Consider the following 25,315-nt stretch of genomic DNA (forward strand, 5'->3'; position numbering starts at 1 on the left):
GTAGGCCTGGGTGGAAGGGGCCTACCTAGAGGGCTGGGGTGGTGACTTTGCAGCGGGGTTTAAATGGTATGGGTTGGGGGGTGAGAAGGATGGAGGGGGATCACGGCAGTTTAGGAGATTTTTCAAGGTATACAGGTGCCGGCCTGATATTCAGTGCCAGCACCCGCAACACTAAGCAGCCTTTTTGGGTCCGAGACCTTACCCCCAGCCATTGACCTAGCGGTAAAGACTCATGCGGTAACCGGGCAGTAATGACCTACGCGCACCAAATGCCACGCATCCATTAAGAACGCCCGAAAATAAAAATTTTCCCAGACGCACGCCAAAAACGAAATTACCGCCACACAGGTAGTCGGGCGGTAACTCCATTTTGGCGCACGGTGGACACGCGTAGATGCTTATGCAGCTTAGTAAAAGGGCCCCTAAGTTGTTGTATTTTGGGTACTTCGAATTCAGTTATTCCCAAGCCTATAAAACTGAAATCAGGAGAGGAATCATCTTTTGAAGTTTCTTCAAGAGTTTTGGGGTTTATTCTAGATTCTGAACTGACTCTGGAAAATCAGGTGAATAATTTGAGTAGGAAGTGTGTTTTAAAAAAATATATATATAAATTACATCAATTAAGAACACCAAGGTCATCATTTTTTCAGAAGGTTTTTGGGTCTTAGTGCAAGCACTGGTTTTGACTCAACTTGAGTATTGTAGTGTTCTAGATGCTGATTTCCAGCATAACACTTTCTATAAACTCCAACTTCTTCCTAACACTGCAGCTAAATTAATTTAAAGATGCAAAAAGTTTGATCAGGCATCCCCTTTATTGAGTAAATTGCTTAAGTTGCCCATTGCAGCCCAGGTATAATTTAATGTTGCATGTTTTGGGTATATAAAATTATTTCAGGAAACTGTCCATTATCTCTTAAGAATGAGGTCTCATTTAAGTTCTAAACTTAAATTGGGATTCCATTCAATTAAGAATATTAAACTAAAGCAATTTCATATACGTTCCCTTATTTGTCCAGTAAAATAGGGGTCCTGTTTACTAAGCTGTGCTGTAGGCGCGCTAACATTTTTAGAGCGTGCTAAAAATTAGCTTACCCTAACACTAGAGACACCCATTGTCTCTAGCATTAGCACATGCTTAAAAACGCTAGCACGTCTTAGTAAATAGGGCTCTAGGTCTATGTAATTATCTTCAATTTCATAAAAGTTTGAAGACTTTTTTTTTTTTAGTAAATTTTATGATTTTAACCGTGTCCCTTTTCTGAAGGCTCCTGGTGCTTTTGTGGTATTTTGGGCTAACTGGTTACCATTACTATGCCCATTCTCCACTCACGTCACGTCCCCCCCCCCCCAAAAAAAAAATGAAAAGAAATACTGCGCACTTTGTACAAGCAGACAGCAACTAATGCAAGATGCTTTAATGTGTTCTGCATCAGATGCACATTGGGAGCCTAATGTAGCTTAGTAAAAGGGACCCCTAAATTATCTTTTGTGCAAATTAGTGGCACCTATGATATTAATTTTGCACAGTGCATGCAGTAACCTCCAAATTAAATTGTGTACCTTTAATGCAACCTATGTAATAATAACAGACAAGTCTAAATAAAAGAAAAAAATGATTCACAAATTTGCTCAAAGTGAGCCAAAGAATTTTATTAGAATTTGGCATTGCAAAACTATTTATGATTGAAAAAAATTTTTCTATTAGATGGTTATGGAACACGGAATACGAGTGAATGAACATTTTTTTTGCATCTCTTATAAACCAAACAAAAGAAAAAAAAGAAAACAGTTTACACACCACATTTTGGCATTAGTCAAAACTTAGTGTAATTACAAGCTGTAGAGCTTGCATTGACTGAAACCACAGTAAATCATTTGTGCAAAAACTGAGCTCATCTGTATCACGGTAGGGGAGAAAAGGATGGAAGAGAGTTTAAGAGGAAGGGGAGACTAAATTTATTAAAAATAAAATTAGCCCCAACATGTACTGCAGCAGGTTTTAGAGCTACTGCTAAGGCAAAAATGTTTAAGGGGGTCTTTTATAAAGCGGAAGTAAGCCCAACGTGGGCTTACCGCTCGCTAAACCGGAACTACCGCCGGCCCAATGCAGCCGCCAGCAGTAGTTCTGGCTGGAGCACACGCCATTTCCGGCACTCCGGAATTTTTTTTTCTGTAGCACCGCCCTTACCCGGCGGTAATCGGACATCACCGCGCACTGCCCGGATACTGCGGGAGCCCTTACCGCCACCTCAATGGGTGGCGGTAAGTGCTCCCTGCCGCATGGCCACGCAGTAAGAGTTCTTATCGCGTGGCCATTTTTTGGGAGGGCATTTTATCCACTGCGGTAAAAAGGGCCCCCCGCCGCTACCGCAGGGCCCTTTTTCCCACAGCTTAGTAAAACGACCCCTAAGTTTGCAAAATAATCACAAAATTTACCAGTTCCTGCTAAAAGGCAAGCTCTGAAAAAACATTAACCCACAATTTTGCTTCCAGAAGTGCACGAAATTGTGTTTGTCTGATCTTTCAAACATACGACTACTATTTCTATATATAAAACATTGCTTGTGAAAAAACAACAAAAAAAGTGAGGTCACAAAATATGCACAGAACACTGACTTTGCAGCAGCAAATACAGATTCAGAGCAGCTTGGCAATATAATTAAAATCCAAATTAAATTCAAAATATTGATATTGATCACACTCTTATAACTACAATATAATGAAATAGTCAAATGAAAATATTTTTTTTGTTTGTAAAGGCAATTTTTATAGTAACAGCAAACATTTTGCAACCTGTCCTTCCTCGGTGGTCTCCATATTATTGTGCTTAAGCAAATAAGTTCATCCACATAATCCTTATGTACACTTAAAAAAGTCATGATAAATTGCTTAAATTAACCAAGTACATTTTCTGCTAAAGGGATATTCCTAAACACACTTCTGCTTAGAAAAAGAGATTTGTACAATCTGTTGTAGATTATAAATTTGTTTAAAGACTTTGGAACTGCTCATGCCTTTTGTAATGTAATGTGCAAACACACTCAAGGAAAATACATATTCAGTAATTTAAATGCTTCCCAAACATCCCTGTTAGGTCTTTACTTTATTATATTCCAACTAGAAAGGAAGAAAGCAATTCTTACAAACATGTAGAATACATTAGATCTTTTCATTAGCTGCATCTTGGACCTGTAGACTTGCATTAACATCTCTAACTAACCAGATCAAAGGTTTCCTCTTGTCAAATATTACTACACAAGAAAGTTGTGGTGTGCCGGTTCCTTAATTCCAAAAGGAATTATAAAATAATTCTCAAACGTCAAAGACTAGTGTAGAGTTAATATCTCATATTTAATTTTAAAATATATTTTATTTCATAAAGCTATAGCTTGATAAATTACCAATATAATTGCATGTGTAACTGAAAAAAGTGAATTTGCTTTTATGAATCATTTGCAATATTTGCTCCCCACAGTGAAATAATTTATGCCCACAATAACAGTAAACTTTTGCTTACACTTTAAAAAACAAAATAAAGTGCTAACACTGGTTTAAAATAAAACTGTGATTTAATTTGTTATAGTCACACTGCTTAATGAATTATTGATATCAAAGTGCACAGCCTAGGCCACTGATATTTGAGAGTAAACATTACAAAACAGGTACTACTATATGGTTAAGTTGAAATAAAACTACCAATTTTAACACAAAGCTTAGTGGTTTACCTCCTAGATGAACATCCACTGCAAGCTGTTAAGGTGTTGGATACATGGATACCGTATAATGCAACACGGAATACAAATGCATAACGAGAATTTATTTGGTCAAGGAGAAGGGATTTCTAAGTTTCATATCTGAAATCTGTATATGGGCCTTTTACAAAGGTGCGCTAAATGCTAGAGACGCCCATATATTCCTATAGCATCTCTTGCGTTTGGCGTGCATTAAAAACGCTATCACATCTTTGTAAAAGACCCCCTATACGAGTTAAAAATATATATATTGCAATTTGTCAAGGAAATTTCAGCACTAATGAATCAGCAAACCATGCTAACACAGAAATTTTTTTTGTTTTGTTTTCAGTAGGGAAAAAAGTTAGATGGAACTACCCTGTCCAGCAAGTTCCAAATTTTTCTAAACATTAAGGCATTTGTCATTACTTTGACTAAACCGTATTATGTATAAAAAAATAAACATCACATCAAAACATATATACTATATACAGACAAATCAGATTTCACTAATAAAGTGTCATGTATAATATTACAGAGAGGTTACATCAGGTGCTCGAGTATGTGCAAGTATGTTCATAAAGCTTAAAGTACAGGCTTCAAGACTGATCGTAGTGAACGTCCTTCTTTAGTAAGCTCTCGGGTTACACACATACAGGGTAGAGGGATGGCATCCTCCCTTTTCTCTACAGTGTTGTAACTGCATTTCTTCAGATGGTCAGCCATGCTTATGATGTCAGCAAATTTCCACTCCCTTACAGTACAAAACGCTGTACTGAATCGCCACACCTTAAAAAAAAAAAAAAAAAGTAAATGCAAATTTTGAATCTATTTTTCCCCAATCTACAAAAATCTACAGTGGGCAACAGCATATTGAAAGTACATGACATAAAAACTGAGAAGTATTTTAACCTTTTTGGTAACATACTCCGCAATGCTGTACCAAGATTAATATTAAAGTTTCTTCTTTTGCTATGACAGATTCCCACAATACAGAGAAACGTACTCATTATCCTCCAATTCCCTTTTTTCAAAGATGTTAGCATACTACATAAAATTTCTTCACAATACTTGTTCATGTTTTGTTGAAGCAGTTAGGGGTTATTTCACTAAACAGGAAGTACTGCCAGGCTACCGTAGCAGCCCGGCGATAGTTCCCATCCCCAGCACACGCCATTTCTGGCGCTACAAAAGCAAGGTCTTAACATTAAATAGAAACAATTTTTTAAACCATCTTAATTTGAATGCCATTCACACACAGCAGAGGTTGATGTTCTACTTTCAAGGAAACCATGAAGATCAAGAGGTATACTGCTTGGCACAGATATCAGAATTATTGCATTTAAAATACAAAAAGGAATATAGTGTAGCATTCTGACTTGCATTTATACCAAAGCCAAGTATGCACCCAAAGGTAATTTTAAAAGGTATTTGCATGCATAGAGGTTTATGCAAGGATATGGCTCATTAATTGCATGAAGCATGTGGGTAAAAAGCCCAAAGGTAACACTGTGGTGCATCCTTTTATCCCTGCTGAATGGAGGCACCACCAGACTTGGAGTTAGGGCAAAGTTTGGACTTAACACACATACTTTTATATTTTCAAAAATTTTTAATGCTAAATAGTAAATGTATATGTGCACATGTAGTTCAGTGTTATATTCTTCAAAGAGAAAGTATGCACATATATTCCCTTTTAAAACTGGAGTAACGTACATAATTGCAGTACCAGTAAGGCAGCCTGTTAAAAAAAATTGTGTAAAATACACAAGTACATAATGATTATGTATAAACACTGGATTTTATTTCCATTAATTATAATAGAGTGTAAAGTTTCTTTTCTATTTTTAATTTAAAACAAAAGGCAGTGAACTAACCTTATCTTTTATTTGCCAGGATGAACTTCCATTTGGATACTGTCTTTTTTCCCACAGCAAAATGACCATTCCACGGGCCTGTAGCAAGCTGGCGCATACATCCCTCATTAGCCGTGATGTTCTTGAAAACTGGCACAAACTAAAGCCATCTAGAAAGCCAGCAATATGCTGAAGAACCTCAAAAGGCAAACTGCTTAAATGGTCAACAGGAAGACCTAGCAAACTGCACACAGCAGATTCTGATATTGTATTTATGTGAGGTTGAACACCAAATGATCTTAAATGGCGGTCATGAATAATCTTTGACCCTTGTGTTGAAGGGCAAAATCTGCGCTGAGAGTACGTGCAACCATAATATGCTAATGGACATCTCTGTTCCATCCAACCATTGAGGCCAGCATGAATATCGCCATGCACATTCTTAAAATGAGAAGAAAATTCATTTCTTCGAAATAACTGTCCACAGACAAAAGTAAACATTGAACGCTGTTTGGTTTGATATCTAGCCACACATTCTAGTACCAGGTCCAGCCCAAGTGTCTGAAAAGGACTTGGATTAGAGAGCTGTGGGTTGGCATGATCACATGCAGAAGCAGAAGCGATTTCCCCTACCATTGTGTTTGTAGCCAGTAATGCCGATGGAAGGGAAAAAGTCTGTGTTCCAAAATCAACATGATACTCATCAACATAACAACTATCTGAAATCCCTCTTCCACCAGGGGAGTCTCCTAGACAAAACAGTAAAGCAGCTGTGATTAGATCAATCCCTTGAAGACCCATGGGGTCCTCTGTAATCTCCAAATCTGATGTATCAACTGCTTTGTCTTCCATTTTCCTGAATGAATATGTGCAAACAAGGAAGGGCCGTTGACCAAATACAGCTGCATAATTTAGTACATCTTTTTCTAATTTTCTCTTCAATATTTGTTCCATATTGGACTCTTCAGAGATTAGATCATCATGTACAGCACCATTAGACAAATTGTTTGATGATAATACTTCTGATAATTGTTGTTTTGCAATTGGTAAAGAATTATAAGGCTTTAAGGGATTATTTTTATACTCTTCCTCCAGTATCATACATGTACCATTTACAAAAATAGATTGCTTGGGATGATAGACATCTAACTCCATTTCACTCTGGTCCAAAAGTTCAGAACATGAATTTTCCATATGGAACCCATTACACAGAGAAGGAATTTCATTTGTATTCATGTCACCATTTAAACTGCATTGCTCATCTATTCCACAGCAAGAGTCACTTGAACCATTTAATTGTGACTCAATTTGACAATCAATGCCACCAGTTGCTCCCATGTCATCTTCATCAAAACACCCTTGGTCTTCTAGTAGTCCATTCTGTAAACAATCCTTAATACTTTGTTCTTTTATCTGCAAATTTTCAACAGTCTCGCGGTTTGCCTCACATAACCTCGTACTGAGTATTCCAATTTCTCTTGTAGCATTATTCAAGATATCTAATGCAGCAGTTAAACTCCTGGTTGTTTCTACAGTAGCTTGATAAAGAGCACTGTAAGATTTTTCACCAGTTATTACAGCATTTGAGAATATTTTGCTAGGGATGCTTGATTTAACAGATATTTGTTCTACAGGTTCTGACATTTTCTCAGCTGCTTTCGACATCATAGTTGCTACCTTGAGAGATTCCAGCAGCATTCGTTGGTCTTGAAGAGCTAAAGCCATATCTAGCTGTTCCACTTCATCAACGTCTTTACTTAGATTTTCATAGGACTTTCGGTCTGCATAACTTACTGGCCATCGATTCCATTCCATTGTACAGCATACTACACTGGCAGGGCATATTTCCAGATGTTCTGCGATTTTGCTTCGCATAACATTAAAAGGACATCCAAAGCCACTGTTTAAGCAAGGCACTCTTTCAAGTGGACATAAAATACGGTGTTCATCAGCTTTGCAGGCATGAAAAACTGCCCCACAAATCAATGGGCACCTAATTAAATCACATGAAAGTCCAGTTTCTGGTCGGATCATACAGCGCCGGTTCACACAATTATCACAGTGCGGATGCTGCTGGCCTTCATCCATTATCAGTTCAGCTCTGAAATAGAACAACAAGTGCTATGAAACCTCCAAACTAAAAAACATGTTCATTGCATAAGTGTTCTTAATTTCCATACAATTAGATACAAGACTACTTACTGCTCACTAAACAGGAAGTACTGGCGGGCTACCGCAGCAGCCCAACGGTACTTCCCACCTCTAGCGCACTGTCATATATTTATTTTTGTAGTGCTGGAGTGTATCTGGCGGTAATTGGGCAGTGCCACACGCTGCCCAGTTGCTGTCAGGTTAGTGCAGGAGCCCTTATAGCCACCTCAATGGGTGGTGGTAAGGGCTCCCCCCCCCCCGAAATGACCGTGCAGCAAGTGCTTTACTTGCCACATGGCCACTTCCTGTAGGAAAGAGAGATTTCCCTTTTACCTGCTGCTGTAAAAAGGGGGCCTCGGCGCATGTGAAAAACATGTACCGACATCAGCGCAGGACCCCTTTTGCTGCAGCTTGGTAAAAGGGGCCCTAAATTATGGGATGGCTTGATGTTAACAGCCAAGAATACAGGGGCCCTTTTACAAAGGCATGTAAGCGTCTACGCGTGTCAAATTGGCGCTACTGCATGTCCCGGGCGGTAATTCCATTTTTTACACACAACCAAAACACACAGTAGAAAATATTTTCTATTTTCTACCGCGGGACCCTTACCAGGCGGTAATCAGCAGTTGGCACCAGCTGCATGCTTATCACCCAGTTAGTAAGTGAGACCTTACCGCTAAGTCAATGGGTGGTGTTAAGGTCTCAGGCCAAAAATGGATGCGGTCTGGTTTTCATTTTGCCGCATGTCCATTTTGTGGCACATTAAAAAAAATCCCCTTTTTTCCAGGCGCACTCAGGAAATGGACCCGCACGCGTCCAACACATCTGCCTACACCAGCACAGGCCACTTCTGGGCACGCCTTAGTAAAAGGGTCCCACAGACTAGTGGTTAGATCAGAAAGTTCCTGGTGCAATTGTTCCATCCACTACCCACCCTGTGAAAAGAAGCAAAATCATACCACCTCCAAATGCATTTTCACAGTTCTACTTCTAAATTCTGAGGTAAGGACTATAACTGATCAATCTTATGCATTCCTGTGCATATCATTAATATTTTGTGAATCATAATTAGTTCAAATAAAATATGAATATACAGCTGGAGAGAAAATAAGTTTGAAATTAGGTTATATATTACCTGTTATTCATTTGGGGCCAGATATGCTAAAAAAGATTCTAGAAAGAAAATAGAAATTGGAACAGAGATGTTCAGGTTGGATTGTGTACAATTCCGATAGTATTTTAGGAAAAGATCAGTGACAGCACCCATTGAGAACGAAGACTGTTGGACAGACTGGATGGACCTTTCAGGTCTATCTGCCGTCTATTACTATGTTACCCATTTTGCAATTCTGATCTACAATATCAACAGAGGAAACGCGGCAACATACATACCTAAGTATCAGCACTTATATGTGTATGTTGGTATTTCAGTGCATACACTTACAGGTACTGGCATTTACATGTATATGCCTGCCTTTTAGAAAACTACATGCTTTAATGCTCTCCCCATTAGATACAGCCTGTAATCATTTGGAATTATCAATTTTGGAGAAGAGACAGGAGAAAAACACTGGTGGATTAAGGGGGCAACCTCCCTAATCCTTCCTGTACAGTACTGCCGAAACAAGCAAACTTTATAAAACCTAGACATTCCCAGGAGCAGGTGTAAATCCCAGTGTTAACTTTAGGGGTCTTATATATTATTTGTTCGCCTTCTGAAATGGGAAATACATGCATTTTGTTGACTTGTTCTAGTCCTGCCCACAACCAGCCAGACCTCACTCCCTTGCTTATATGCATGTGTTTGTGACTTGCACATGTAAATGCCATCTTTCTAAAACTGGGTTTTCTACATATATGTGACCATTCATCTGTAAATGCTAGTATATGCATGTGCAAATCGCAAATAGAGCTTCTAACATAACTGTTTTCAATATCTTTTCCAATTTTGTCTGCAACAGAAAAATGTTAATCCATCCTGTCTTTAGTGAAGTCACTCACCTGAAAATATGGATTTCTACTGAGCACATCACAATTGCAGCTCAAGAAATGGAGAAATTAGGTCTTACCTGCTAATTTGCCTTCCTTTAGTCCCTCCGGACCGGCTCAGAATGACTGATGGGTTGTGCACGCCTACCAGCAGGTGGAGACTGAGAAGACTGGTTCTGAGGCAGCCAATAAGAGCCATGCTCAGACCCTTGGAAACCTCAGTATTTGCATAGTAAAGCAAAAAGAAATAGACACTAAACATCTGTGTGCCAGTCGGTTCATACAGCCACCTACCAACAAAGAGACCTTGCTGACCACTGTCAAAAAAAGTCAACTACTCCACACTGAGTCAGCAACATCATCAGTAATGTGCCTATGTGCAACCGTGTAGAAACGGTTGAATAATTGGTCTCTTTGCGAAAATAGACAAATCCATAGATATATTTTTAATTTTTTTTTTTTTTAGCCAAACAGCTCCCCACAGAGACAAGAGCAAATCGAATATTGAATAGGGAGGAATCTGGGCCGATCCGGAGGGACTAAAGGAAAGCAAATTAGCAGGTGAGATCTAATTTCTCCTTCCTTAGCTTCCCTCTGGACACGCCCAGAATAACTGATGGGAAGTACCAAAGCAGTAAACCATGGAAGGGACCAAACTAGAACCACTGCAAGATCCCGGCAAACGAAAACTGAGACCAGACGTACCTGGACATCTGTCCAACTATATCAAACAAATAACGATGTCCTAGACACCCGAACACTAGAGCTCAGTTCCTGCCATGTGGGCCGCTAAAAGAGCAACCAGATGCAATTCTGTCCAGCTCATGAGCTGATCTGAACACTAGAATACCAAAACCTAGAATAAGACTCGTCAGAGTTGCCAAAGAATGCTCCTGTCAATTGGAGACATGAATCCTTTCAGAACGAGCAGAAGGAAGAAACTGTGCATCAAGACAACAGGAGACAACCTGTCAAAATACCAAAGAATGGACGCACAAGATAACTCCGGAACTAAACACTCTCCTCCTATCATGCAGAGGCAGTTACCACATAGACTGCCCTGCCAATCTTCTCAAGGAATGAAGTACCTGCAAAACCCCAGACAGGTCCTAGAAGAATAAGGAGCATAGACTGGAAATACGAAGGAATGACCAGACTTTCTGAAGAAAGAAACTGGTACCCAATGTTCTCAAGGGTCCAAGCCATCGAAACAAAGAGAGCCCTGAGGCAGAGAGAGAGAGACCAACTAGGCCCCCTAATTCGTCCATGAAATGACTCTGAAGATAAGAGGGGAGAGAAAAGAGCACAAAGGAAGAAGAAGAAGAAGCAGAGCGAAAATAAACTACGAGTGAAATCACAAAGAGTAAAGAAAGTCACTCGGAAGACAAAAGAGGCGAACACTGTCGCAAAAAGACACACAGTCTCCGAGAGAATCGCAAAGAGTCACTCAAGGAGAAAACCGAAAGAAGCCAGCATGACAACCTGACTGAAAGGGAAAATAAGGATATCCCCCCCCCCCCAGCCCAAAATACTCACGTATATATGGCACTGTTGAACGGCAGCAGACCAGTCCATGGGTATAGGAGAGATGTCCGAAGGATCTCAAACTAAGACAAAAGCCAAAGAAGTAGAGCTTTAACAAAAGCAAGCATCTGAGCTAAGTCAACAGAAGAAGATCCCCAGTGTCTGAAAAATGGGTCCATCAGCGACAAGGCAGAAGACATCAAAAGGCTGTACATGACCCAGTCGTCGGCCCTGGAAAGAACTCAGTTGCAGAACTACCAGAACTATTGATACAAAGAACCACTGAAAATGGTCTAGGAGATCAAAACACGAAGAAATCCAGGAACTGTGCCTTATCAGCCCTCAAGAAAAACCTAGAGGAATCTCTGTCTCACAAGAAACCTCAAGATAGCAACCCCTGGTGAGGCTAAGCCACGTGGGACGCAATAGCCACCATAGGAAATAGTAAGAGATGCAGGCAGCATGCTGAGAAAGACACTGTCAAGCCTTTGAATAATTTAGAGTTTGAGGATCTCAGAGAGGAACAACAACAAGATGGCAGCTAGCTGCTTCAAATGGTGAAAGAAATGAGGTCACCAACGAGAAATGAGATCACAAAGGAGAAAACATAATAAACAAGCAAGAGAAAGTGAATCAAAATACACTAATGGCAATATATACAAGCTGTGATAGCTAGCAAACTTGTGCCACACCTGGGAAAAGGAGATTGATATGCCAAGTATGGAGAGAAACAGTGGAAACCATGAGCCCACAAAAATAATGCTTTGGCTCGAAATAGCAGTTATAAATTCCTTGCAAACAGATAAGGAAAGACCACTGATACACCAGGTATGTACAGAAACAAACTGTAAACTGTGATCGCAGTAGGATTGTTTGAATAGAAAAAAAACTGTCAATGCAAAATACATGTAATAGCAAGTACAAACATTACAGAAATTCCTCGACGTCTGGAATACTAAAGGAGAAAAAAAACCAAATGGTTCCCCAAGGCTAAAAGAAGGTCCCCTAAGAATAGACCCACAGAAACAGAAAAATATGAGAAACTGACATGCTGTCACAATCTCCGGTGGACATACATTGTGCCTTTTCTAAAGTGTAAAAGTCTTCTTTTTTTTTTTTTTTTTTTTTTTACAGAACGTGACAGGGTGGTGGACTTTGGTCTTGGGGAACTGAGGAACTGAGTTCAATTCCCACAGGCAGCTCCTTGTGACTCTGGGCAAGTCACTTAACCCTCCATTGCCCCATGTAAGCCGCATTGAGCCTGCCATGAGTGGGAAAGCGCGGGGTACAAATGTAACAACAACAAAAAAAGAATAGGAGAGTCATCCCCAACCCATCCACTGGGCTATGGGGAACGTAACAGTTTAACAGATAGTGCTTCGCTACCTAATTCAGGGATGAGAGGAGATGAGCATCTAATATAACAGACGAGAGAAAGTAAGGAGATCTTCTAACAGTAAGGATCTTCCAAGAAAGCATACCATAATATACAATAGTGGGAGTTGAACCCACAAACAGCACAACTCACTAGTCATACCAAACCAGACAGCCCTCTGCATGAGCAAGGCTAGAAGCACTGTTGAACCGCCAGGCAGTACCAGTGCAGCTACTGGCCGCAAACCTGAAAGGCATGAGCAAATAGCAGAACAGATGGGCGAACGGTAACAGTCCCAGAGATTATCAGGGCTGGCACACGTCTAGAACCCTAGAATACCAGAGAGAACATAGCACAGCAGATAAAACAAACTGTAAATACAGACCCTCAATAAATAAGGGTGTACATTCCAGGACAATACAAAAGGGAAATAAAACTGAACCATGTAGAGAAACATTAGATCATGCCCTAGCATTATATAGAGACCAGAGAAATTCTAAATAACTTGTGTCTGCATTAGTCAGCTTTTGGCAGGCAAACAAGACACAGTCAACTATACTAGTATAAAACCAATATGTTATGTCCGTACACCATACAAACTGTAGAGAAGTACAGACAGGTTCCATGCCCCATTTAGATGCCAGAAAATCGCATATTGTGTCCTTGCAACACCCAGAATCTAAAGAAATTATTTTATCCTGCATATACAGAATCTGGTCATCAGAAAAAAATCTTTACCAGAAATAGTTTTATTTAAACTCATATTGTATCAGATTCTGGCAGCTTCGATGCAAGGAAAGGGAAACCACCAGACAGTGTACCGGAGCCTCCCGCTCCAGACAAACACAAAACATGGCAATCTGCACTCTAGCTCACTTCACCATAAAGCAGCAGAAAGAAAAAAAATATAGAGAGAGTCTGTCCCCATACACTCAAACCTCTCATTCTGCAATGGTTGTTCATCCTTTAAATTAGCACAAAAGGCAGAGGAAATCTTCCCTCCTCCAGAGGAGACCTCGTAGCACTACCGAAGAGGCCGCTGGAACAATAGCAGACCGCTATCAGAAAAGTCTGCGCTGATCCTCCACAGCTACAAACAAAATGGCAGAATTTCCCCGCCGAAAACCAAAATAGTGTAGAAAGCCGCTGACGCCATAATGAAAACTGGCACAGCTTCGCTAAACCAAGAAGTCCTCATGCCTCCACACTGTTTGTTTTTGGTTTTCTAAACGGAACCTCGTAGTTTTTTTTTATTTTTTTAACTGAACACCTGTCCAGAACAACCACCTGGTGCTTGAACCCAAAACCAGAACAGAGGAAGAGGAACTATAACATGCTCCTGAGCCCAAGACCCTGCAGAGAGATAGTCATGACAGCAGGCTAAAGCCACTGCACTTGCCTGCATTTAGTTTTTTTTTTTTTGTTTCTTTGTTTTTTAAATTTATTTTAATATCATTGTGGCTGTTCCCTGCGGCTCTGCAAACTCCCTTCCCTCGAGGAGGGACTCGACCACCCGAGTGTAGCACCCCCCCCCCCCCCGAGGCATTAGAGAACCCTCGAAGGCCTCAGCCTCTGCCAGCAGATAACCAAAACAGCACACAGATGTGTAAGAGAAAAGAAATCTTCAAACTTATTAGACTGAGAAAGAAATAGGTACATTTACCTGAGCTAACAGAAACTACAAAAACAGAATAGACATTTTGAGACTAAGGGGGCTCACCACATCTACCGCCTGCTGGAGTCTGAGAATACTGAGTTTCCAAGGGGCTGAGCACAGCTCTTACTGGCTGCCTCAAAATCAGTCTTCTCAGTCTCCACCTGCTAGTAGGCATGCACAACCCCCCCGTCAGTCATTCTGGGCCAGTCCGGAGGGACGCTAAGGAAATATAGCATTAGACTAATAGAGATCAGCTTCTTGGAGGAAGACAAAAAATATAGCACCACCATACACAAACATCCAAAGTAAAAAGCAGAGGGTTACTGAACATAGAATGCCTGACATGGCCACACTTTGCCTAAAATAGTTGCACCAGGGGTCTGATATAAAACCTTCAAAACACAAAAGAATGTGCTACAAACCTGATAAGTATAACAACAAATAAATGTGTGCAACTTTCATTGGTATGACAATATATTACAAAAATTATTCTGATTCCAATATCTATTGAACCAATTATATAGACATAAAATGTGTGTTGGTTTTACTGACCAATCTCCGAAAGGGAACAACATACCTTCAGTTATATGTGAATAGTTGTGTAAAGTACAATATTACAATTTAAAGATCCAAAAAGTATGTAGGATAAGGTATGACAAATCCCAGGCACCAGTTCACCATGGCGTCTGAGATCTCTTGCTCCCCAATTTTTATTTACATATTTTTGTGCTGCCGCAGAAATCATTTCCTACTTGCCGCATGGTGCGAGAAGCTCGGGTACTCCCATGGTTTCAAGACTTGTGTGATGTGGGATTTGAAACTGCAACAGTATCCGAACTTCCTGCACCACAAGGCTCAAGTTTACAACAGTGAGCTAAACTGCTGCAAACAAGTAGGAAAGTAGAAAGCTGAATGATTATTTTTTATTTTTTTGTTACATTTGTGCCCCGCGCTTTCCCACTCATGGCAGGCTCAATGCGGCTTACATGGGGCAATGGAGGGTTAAGTGACTTGCCCAGAGTCACAAGGAGCTGCCTGTGCCTGAAGTGGGAATCGAACTCAGTTCCTCAGGACCAAAGTCCACCACCCTAACCACTAGGCCACTCCTCCAAGATGAGAGAGAAGCTGGGAAGGAGATATGAGAGAGAAGAGACTGAGTGAAAGCTGGTGGATATGAGAAATAGAGAGAAGAGAGACTGGGTGACGGCTGGGGGATATAAGGGAGAGAGAGGGAAAGAGACTGAGTGAAAGTTGGTGGGGAGAAATGAGAAAGTTGGGGGAGACCCATGCCGTAACAATATGTGAAACGGATGACATTACCTCTTTGCTTCACCTATCAGGTGGATAATGTCGTACTTAAGGGACTGATCTGCTAAGCTTTCAGTCAAAAATGGGAAAAGAGCCTTAGTACATTGGTTTCTAACGGAGCTGATGCTGATTACAGAGGGGGTTCCACCCCCATGCCACACATTTCAATTTCACTGTGAACAACTTTAGGAGTGGGGTGGAGGGAAAACAAGAGTTTTCAACTGCTGGCTTCTAATTTTGGGGGCTGGATCCTGGATTCAGTGCTGTTGCAGATTTGTTAAGAGTGTGATATTAGTGTGACATTTCTCCACAGATTTCCATTGGTAGTTATTTCAGTGCAAGCATTATGCTCATTTGAGTACTGCCTAGCGGCGCTATTTCTCATTTGCAGCAGAGTATGAAAGCAGAAACCTTATACCACAACTTGTATAAACTTGCATGAAGTTCTACACCTGACTACCTCAACTACTTTGATATTAATGAACTTTAACGCAATACCACTTTATTTCTCATTCCGGAAATGAACTCTCTATACTTGACTGCTTAAATTACTCTATCATTTATGAACTGTAATGCATTACCACTTTGTATTTCTCACTCCGGTAATGGCGATCACCATTACAGCATAATGTAAGCCACATTGAGCCTGCAAATAGGTGGGAAAATGTGGGATACAAATGCAACAAATAAATAAATAGATCTCTTCAAATAGACTGTTTCTAGAAAGGCTTTTTATACAGCTTAAATACACTGGCAGAAAGTCTCTTAATTATGTTTGTAGTTTGTATTTGAGTCGGCTTAAATAAACACCTATAACTTCACTTTAGAGTCTTTGGTCTGTTTTTTGAAGAGCTTGATCCAGTTCCCGCTCCTTGCTTTTTGATCGTAGTTTGCTAGGGACATTTATTGGGTAAAATTATAGTAATTGCAGTGGCAAACTTCTACAGGTTGTAAAATTTAATTTTGAGCATTCAGATGTGTGTAATATTGATCATGGAAATCAAAGTCACTTCAGAGAAACTCACACTGTGTGTATACAAACATATTACTGTAAAACAAATGATATTTAAGAAGTGTGTAACAGGGTGCCGTATGTTTGTGCTCAGATGATAAACAGAAACAGAGAAAATGTAGGCAGATGAAGACCATATGGCCTATCCAGTCTGCCCATTCATGCCATCTATTTTCCCTATCACTCCCTTAGAGATCCTATGTACTTGTCCCAAACTCTCTTAATTCAGATACTATTTTATTTCCACTAGGAGGTCGTTCCACAAATTCACCACCCTTTCCATGAAGAAGTAATTCCTCAGGTTACTTCTGAGTCTATCCCCTTTCACCTTCATCCTATGCCCCATTGTTCCAGAGCTTCCTTTCAATCGACTCACCTCTTGTGCATTAATGCCACATAGGTTTTTAAATGTCTCTATCACAGGAGTGGAGGAGTAGCCTAGTGGCTAGTGCAGTGGCCTGAGAGCCTGAGAAACTGGGTTCAATACCTACTGCAGCTCCTTGCAACTCTGGGCAAATCACTTAACCCTCCATTACCCCAGGTAAATAAGTACCTGTAGGAGGAAGTGACGTCACCGCTGTGAGATGGCCGCTTGATTGCGGAGCTCTGCTGGTACCTGAGCTTATTTGTGGGATACACCCAGGAAATCGACAGAGATTACTCCCCAAACTCTTACAGCGCCCTGAAAACATGGCAGCACAAAAGAAGCTTGCTAAATTTAAATACAGCACGGAGAAGCCAGGGACAGGAAAGAGCGCGGTTCAGAGAACGGCAACGCGAGGAGCCAAAATGGCGGCTGACAACTCGGACTCCGACTCAGACCCCGAGGAAGAACTGGTGAGTGATACAGAGCTCACCAAGACAGACATTGCCTGCTGGTTTAGGGAATTGAAATCTGAGCTGATAGCAACCAGAAGGACCATTCAATTGGCGGTAGCAGAGCTGCATGAGGAAGTGAAAGAAATTGGAAATCGGGTTGCTGAGACGGAGGAGAGGGTAGAGACCACAATGGAAGATGTGCAGGGCTTCCAAGCAGCTCTTAAAAAAAGAACATCAGCTGCGGGCTGATTTGGAATTAATGGTAGAGGATCTGGAAAACAGATCAAGGCTCTGTAACCTGCGCTTTAAAGGAGTTCCCGTAAAAGACCAATTCAAGGACGCTGTTAAAGTGGTGCAGGAAATTTGTGAACTTATCCTTAAGCAAGGAGAAAGCTCACCTGGTGTTCAGGGTCCCAAACATATTGCAACAGACAGAGCTCATCCCTGGGGAATGCCCAGGGACATCATAGCATGCTTCCATGAGTTCCCAGTAAAAGAGTCAGTCTGGAAAAAAGCCTGGGTCCTGGGCGAGATCGCTTGGAAGAAATGTAGCCTGAAAGTGTTCCAGGATCTAGCCAGGACGACTCTCCAAAGGCGGAGGGACTTCAGGGAGATAACATACTTGCAAAAAGCTGGCCTGAGATACCGTTGGCTTTACCCATTTGGATTACAATTGACAGTGGGCGACAAGACCCGGAAGATCCAAATTACCACAGGAGCCTGGAAAGTTCTAGCTGACATGGGATGCACAGACTTGCCTAGAGACAGAGGAGATACCCAGAATCAGAATCTGGGCTCTCCTTCTAAAAAGCACAATGGATAGGAGAGGGTGCGGGGGAAGAAGAGACGCTTCCCCCTCCCCTGCGTCTGAACCCAGGCCTGAGATGGGGGAAACTACGTGAAGCATGCAGGGTTAAGATGTGCTTAACGAGAATTTGGGGACAGTATTTAAGGGGAACACTGTTGACTGATGTGAAGTAAAGTGAGGGGCATGGGGAGTGATTGAGTGAAGGATGAACTGAGTGTTGGGACAAACTGGGGTATGAAGAATGTATGTGGGTCTCCAGCGAAGACACACTTCCTCAGGGTGTTAACTGGCTGGAGGAGGTGATTGTCGGTTGTTGGTGGGGGCAGGGAAGGGGGAGGGTGGGGTACTGGAATGTGAATGGTCTAAATAACTCTGGGAAGAGAAGCATTATTTTTAGAGAGTTGCATTGATTGAATGGGATGTTGTAAGGCTACAGGAAACTCATATACAGAAGGATACATCATTGCTATCTTATAAGGGATTCAGAGAATGTTTCCCCCTTGCAGACCCCAGGGGAGGTAAAATGGGGGGACTAGTAATTTATGTTAGAGAGGGAGTCCACTTTGTTAAAGAGCAGGTGTATGCTGAAGGTCAGGGGAGATGCATAGCAGTAAGGGGGAAGATATATAATCAGCAAATTACATTTATTAATCTATATGCCCCCAATGTGGGTCAGGGGACTTTTTCGATGAAGGGAAGACTTAGTACAGTTTGTTTCAGGACAGGTAATCATGGGGGGAGATTTCAATTCTACTGTAGCTGACAGACCACTCCAAAGGAGGGACAGGGGGTATCCCGACTTACAGAAGCTTCTACAATTAGTTAAGGAACTGGATTTACTAGATGTTTGGAGACTGCAACATCCAGGACAGAGAACTTTTTCCTTCTATTCTCACGCACAGCAGACATATACTAGAATAGATGTGGTGTAGCCTCTCTTTATGGGGGGAGGCAAGAGATTCCGACATTGAGAGTATACACGCCTCTGATCATGCACCAGTATGGGGGTGTCTCTACTGGGGACAGAGAAGGACAGCCATATGACATTCTGGAGGCTGAATGAATCTCTGTTAGGTGAAGTGAAGGTTTGTCAAGAGATGCAGGGGGCCATAAAAGAGTACTTAGAACTCAATGATAAGGGGGACGTATCCGACGGGATTCTTTGGGACGCTCTTAATCTGTGATAGGGGACACCTAGTCAAATGGGGAGCCAAGCAGAAGCGGGAACGGTGTGCTCACACTTCTGGAGATCCATCTGCAGCTAGCACGTTTGGAGGTTCTACATCAGGGGGGGAAGAACCCAAAACTTTTACCCGAACTCCTCAAGTCTAGAAATGAACTGCAAAAGATCCAGAGAGGAAAGATGGAATTTTGTAGATGACTAGCACAGAAAAGGTTCTTTGAGTTTAGTAATAAGGCAGGGAGTATGTTGGCCCACTCTCTGCACCAGTATAAGTCAAAATACACTATAACTAAAAAAAAGGACCCGGAGATGTTCGTTATCATCGGGATGGGGACATCAGAGATCAATTTGTACAATTTTACACAACTTTATACTCTAAGGGTGCTGGAGCCCCAAGGTCAGAGATACATAAATATCTGAGGAAGCTGGGTTTAAAGAGACTTTCAGATTCTCAAAAAGAAAAGTTGGATTCCCCAATATCATTAGATGAAGTGCTTAGGGTAATAAAAGGTCTCAAGGGAGGAAAGTCCCCTGGGATGGATGGGTATACAGCCAAATTTTACAAAATCTTTGCTTCAGAGCTAGCTCCTCACCTGAGGAGGGTGGGTAATGCATGCTTTTTGGGGGTGTTCTCTGCCCCCTAGTATGCATGAGGCGGGGATATCGGTGCTTTTAAAACCAGGGCGAGATCCAACAGTAAAAGGATCCTATAGACCGATATCCCTCCTGAATGTGGATGTCAAAATTTTAGCTAAAATAATGGCAGATCGCTTGAGCAAGGTACTTCCCCAGTTAGTCCATGAAGACCAGTCAGGCTTTGTATCCCAAAGACAGCGGATAACATTAGGCGATCCCTGAATATAATACGGGGAGCTCAGAGGCAGGGGGAATCACTGGCACTATTGACAACAGACACTGAGACGGTCTTTGATAGGGTGGAATGGTCTTATCTGTGGGAGGTTATGCCGTCCATGGGTTTTGGGACGAAATTTGTGGGCTGACTGCAGGGTTTATATATGAGTCCCTGGTAGCTAGAATTAAGGTAAATTGAGGATATTCGTGCCAGTTTAGTATCCAGAGGGGTACTCGTCAGGGATGTCCTCTGTCTCCTTTGCTATTTGCTCTTTCTATAGAACCTCTAGCTCAGAGAGTCTGTTCATTACCAGACATTAGAGGGGTGAAACTTGGGTGGCGAGAACACAAGACAGCAGTGTTTGTGGATGATATTTTATGTAGGAGCTCTGCAGCTGACACTGTAGTTAAGTCCAGGTTGTAACCGTGCGAGAGAGAAACTAAGACACATTGAGCTGAGGCAATCTTAGTCACTCTTCCCGAAACCCTTACAGGAGTCCTGCCTGAGGAGTGAACTGAGACTCCATCGTTGCGAGATGCAGCAGGAATAGGTAGACCTGTTGTGAAACCGAGCTCATTCTACCAGCAGCCAAGTGGCTTGTCGTAGTGGAAGCAGAAACCCTGAAAGTGGTTTCCCTGGCCCCACAAAACCTACAACAAAACCAAGAGGACTAAAAATTATCCTTAGACTCATCTCCTGGCAATCTCTGAGACTTGGAAGTCCCTCAGGTCTTTACCCAACTGCCCTAGATAATCTCCAGTTCCAAGATAACTTTAAAGGCAGGTTGCCAAATGTGACTTGGAAGCCACATTAGTGGTCTGATGCCTAAGCCAGAACTAACTTCTTGCAGAAAGGGTCAAGAACTGGCTGGTGTGACTGTGCACTAGAACTGCTATGCATTGGAACTAACAAGTGCGGGTGAGAACAAGAGCCAGATGGCGTAGCAGAATATGGCTGTTACACCACTGCACACTACAGATAGCAAGCTGCAGCGGGTTGTGAAGCGGCGCCACTAGAGCTCTGGCTCACTCTCAGCTGGTTGTAACAACTATTAAGCTACCTCTACACTGAAGTAGTTCCTGGCCCACTCCTCATAAAATCTAGGTGCCCCATACCATGAAAAGATGCCAAAATTGCCATAGTAGCAATTAGAGGTACCAGGTACGCTGCAGATACCAGGGTAGCTGGGGCTAGAATTCAAAGGTGTGGCCAGTATCAGTGTGCAAAAAGAGAGAGAAGGGCAATCTTTAGTACAGTAGGTATAGTGGTAACTGTTCCAGTCATACAAGAACTGCTTAGCCAGGCAAGCAGTAAGAGAATTAAATAAAATATGCCCCATTGGAAACATAGCTGAGCCCACAGTTTCTAATAGGGTGGATAAACCAGTCTTGAACCTGTACCCTTCATGCAGAAATGCCAGACACCTTCCTGAATAAAACGAATTTGATGTAAACAGTGCACACCAAGCAAATGCCACCAGGGCAGCACAGGGAGTGCAGGATTATCATGGAGACCGAGAGAAACCTAAGAGGAGTGCACTAGCTTCAAAATGTAACATTTCTCACAGAAACATGGAGTCAACAGCCCTAAGCCTGTCTAACTAAACCCCATCTGTACTGCCATGCTCTGAGAAAGGGAAAGAGTGAAAAACCTACAGTAGGATCTCTAATCCTGATCCTTTTCTCCCCTCCATTAACGATGTACACACACCCTGAACATCCTCGAGGGTACAAAAATATTCTTACTGCAACTATTACACCCAAAACATAAATCACCCAGCGAGGCACAGCTATGTCCACCAGAAGACTTTCAGATAGTCAGTACTTTCCAAGCTGCAGCTTAAGGCTCTCGCTGCCACAGAACAGCCGCATGGGTCTACTGGGCCTCTGACCTCGCCCTTGGGAAGCTGCAGGAGACTCAAAGCTGTGGGAGACCAGAGGAATCTGCAAACTGATCCAGGCCTCCTTCTCAGAAGCCCTTAAATACCAAATATGAAGAAACTGGGAGCGATCCACCCCAGTTCCCCAGTCACATCTTCTGAAAAGCCTGCAATTAAAACTGCCAGAATCGCAGGCAAATCAGGCCCCAAGGGAGTGCCGGCGTTTCAGCCATGCAATGTGGCATGGAAGGAAAGATGGCACGCACCCAAGAAAACAGCTGCCCTGCGCCTGCCAAAACGAGCCAGGAAGGAATACAACGCTCCATGGAGTCGGCTGTACAGTGGAGCTCCGGCACAGGAAATAGAAGCAGCCCAGCGCTTTTGCTCTCCCCCACCAGCACAGGTAGGGTAATGACTACTCACCCCCTTGGGAATCGCTGTCACATGCCAAGTCAGTCCTCACACCCCTCAGCCGGTACTGCAAACCGGCATCAGCTCGCTGCGCTGGACAAATCAGTCTGAGTTGTTTCTTTTCTTCTTCTTTTTTTTTTGTTTAAGGCAGGAGAGGACGCCGGAGCAAAAGAAACCTGACTCTTTTTAAAGTCAGGAGAGTGAGAACCACAAATCCCGGTCAGGCAGAGAGGAGGGGGCGATGGGGGAGGAAGGGAGGGACATGGCACCACCAGGTGTGAACCCAAGTCCCAGGACTGGGACACCTCAGACCCCAGAAACTCAATTAGGCCCAGGGAACCAGAGCAGGAGCCAATCAATCCAGAGCTGAACTGTTATGACTATCCACCTGCTAGATAGAATACTGAAGTAAACCTCTGAAGTTCTCTATCTCCACCTGCTGGTAGAGGGACATAACCCACAAGTCTCTGGATTGATCTGTGGGACACTATGGAAGAAAGGACTCTCTGGGGGCTACTGGAGTTGGAGCTATACCTCCATGTGCTGCATTCTCCCTTGCTTTTATTTTATTTGTTTGGCTTAAAAAAAAAATCTTTACTGGAATGCTGCTGCAGACAAGAAATCCTCAGAGAAAAATGTTTATTAGCTTCAAAGGGGTTTTTAAAAGTCCAAATGGGGGGGGGGGGGTCTCTTTGCCACAGGAACATGGGTGATCAACCCAATAGGGTGCCCAGGTCATGCTCACTGGCAAGGCCCATGACTACTGGAGCTGGTGTTCTCTCTATACCTGTTGTAACAGCCACCTTCTGTAGTGAAGATAAGAGCAAGAACTGACAAGCTATCTGTTGCACTGCCAAATATACTGATTAGAGCAGAAATTTGCTCTGTCTCCCCCTCCTGGAGGGAGCGCTTACTCCTCACTGGCCTGGGCTGGCAATGGACAAAAACATTGCTATGACATATTCAGATCATTTAAAGAATGTAAAAATTATTTAAATAAAATATTGCCTCCCTTCAGTCAGTGGTATTTCACTAATTATTAGCCATCACTATACTTTGCAAGGTTTTTAATATATATAGTACTAAAATATGAATGATATCATTAGCTAATTTCCATAACTTATGAAAACTTATTAACAGTAGCAAAAATGAATAAGAGAGAAGCTGAGGATAACGGATCAGAAAGGGAAGAAACAAAAAAAAAAGAGAGAAAAGCAAAAGAAGAGCTAACCACCATAAAATTATAGATAACTGCATGGTGTCTGAAAAAATGGAACCCCTTACATAGTTTCAAAATACTTTGGAATTGTTTAAACATTTAGTATGAAATTTGAAAATACATTAGTCCAACCTTTATTAGGAAACTCCCTTAGCAAATGCTTTGCGTCATATGCCTTATTTTGTAACAAAAATTACTTTATCTTCCTTGCTAAACGCCATTTTGCTAAAACGGATCTTAATGGTCACTTCCTGAATGTCATTTTGAAAACAGGTATCATCCAATTTTTATAGCATCTTGCAGTAATACCTAATAATTTTTTTAATAATAGTATTATATTTGTTTCTGGGTTATCTGGAAAAACGCTTGGGGTCTTTTTTTTTTGTTTTTACCCCAGACTCCGTGTATAATCAATTTCCTGTCTGTGTTCATGATGGTTTAACCTTACATGCCTGCTACTATCCACTGCTGCACTGGCTCTAAAGAACTTTTTGGGAGGGTAAGGGATAAAATTCTCATTCTTGAATTACTACTACTACTATTTATCATTTCTATAGCGCTACAAGGCATACGCAGCGCTGTACACCATACACAAAAAGACAGTCCCTGCTCAAACAGCTTACAATCTAGATAATTCTTAACAACTTAAAAACTAAAAATACCACCACTATACATTTCAATATAATGAAAGACATCCTAATATTGCTAACTAAAATAGGTTAAATATTAGCAGCTTTTAGAATAAAAGCCAAGTAGCACTGGTTTACCTTTATATTTCTTTCGGAATATGTGTTAAGCAAAAGGCCAATATAGTTTGGAAATATAAGCAATAAAACTGAATATACTAAGATAAAGAAAAAAATGTTTACACACATTACAAATTGTCTGTTTTGGAAAAAAAAGAAAGGAAAAAAAGAGTCATACAAACCCAAGATATAGCTGCTGCATTTTATTATCCTGTCACTAACCTGCTTCCCAGTTCACTGGAAATGCCTTGGTATGCTAGCTGAATTAGAACTAAAAATACCCCCAGTTCCAGAGAGGTGATCAGTGCTCTCAGAATTTGCAGAAACACTTGATGTTATTGTGTGCATTAATGATCAGCTGATGAAACCAAGTCAGATCATGTCATCCAAAAGCAACACAGTTGAAAGCATGTAAAAGGCAGCTGTCAGAACTAAGCACATGATACAAAGACTGAAATTCAAAACAGTTTATCTACATTAAATGGTTTTACAGAGGTAGAAATCAATTAAAATAGGCAAATGAGAATTAACTGTGGTCTCTTATACATATGCCAATTCAGCAGTAAAAAGAAGTAAACATACAAAAGTTATGTTCTAAAACTAAACACTCTCTACAAGGTCTCTGTTAAGCACAGAAGTACACTATTCTAAACATAACCGCTCACAGAAAAACAAGATTGCATCAGAACTCCTTGCACAAAATTACTGGTACAAGAGACAGCTGCCATACTGCCCTTTCCAAATCTTTTTCTACCTACTTCTACTTGCTTGTGAAATACTACTCTCATCTT

General features: G+C 41.6%; 1 protein-coding gene across 1 annotated transcript in view; it reads right to left on the reverse strand.

Moving 5' to 3' along the window:
- Positions 1 to 2,345: 2,345 nt before the first annotated feature.
- The window catches only part of FBXO30 (F-box protein 30), a 47,652-nt gene continuing 24,682 nt past the window's right edge, over positions 2,346 to 25,315 (reverse strand). Inside the window, exons 2-3 of the mRNA XM_030196579.1 lie at positions 5,612 to 7,691; positions 2,346 to 4,523 (exon numbers count right to left, since the gene is read on the reverse strand). Of these exons, the coding sequence (XP_030052439.1) occupies positions 4,320 to 4,523; positions 5,612 to 7,678 (2,271 nt within the window). The 5' untranslated portion in view covers positions 7,679 to 7,691 and the 3' untranslated portion in view covers positions 2,346 to 4,319. The remainder of the gene's footprint in view (positions 4,524 to 5,611; positions 7,692 to 25,315) is intronic.

The sequence above is a fragment of the Microcaecilia unicolor genome, chromosome 3, assembly GCF_901765095.1.
Source record: "Microcaecilia unicolor chromosome 3, aMicUni1.1, whole genome shotgun sequence".
In the NCBI taxonomy this organism is placed as follows: Eukaryota; Metazoa; Chordata; class Amphibia; order Gymnophiona; family Siphonopidae; genus Microcaecilia; species Microcaecilia unicolor.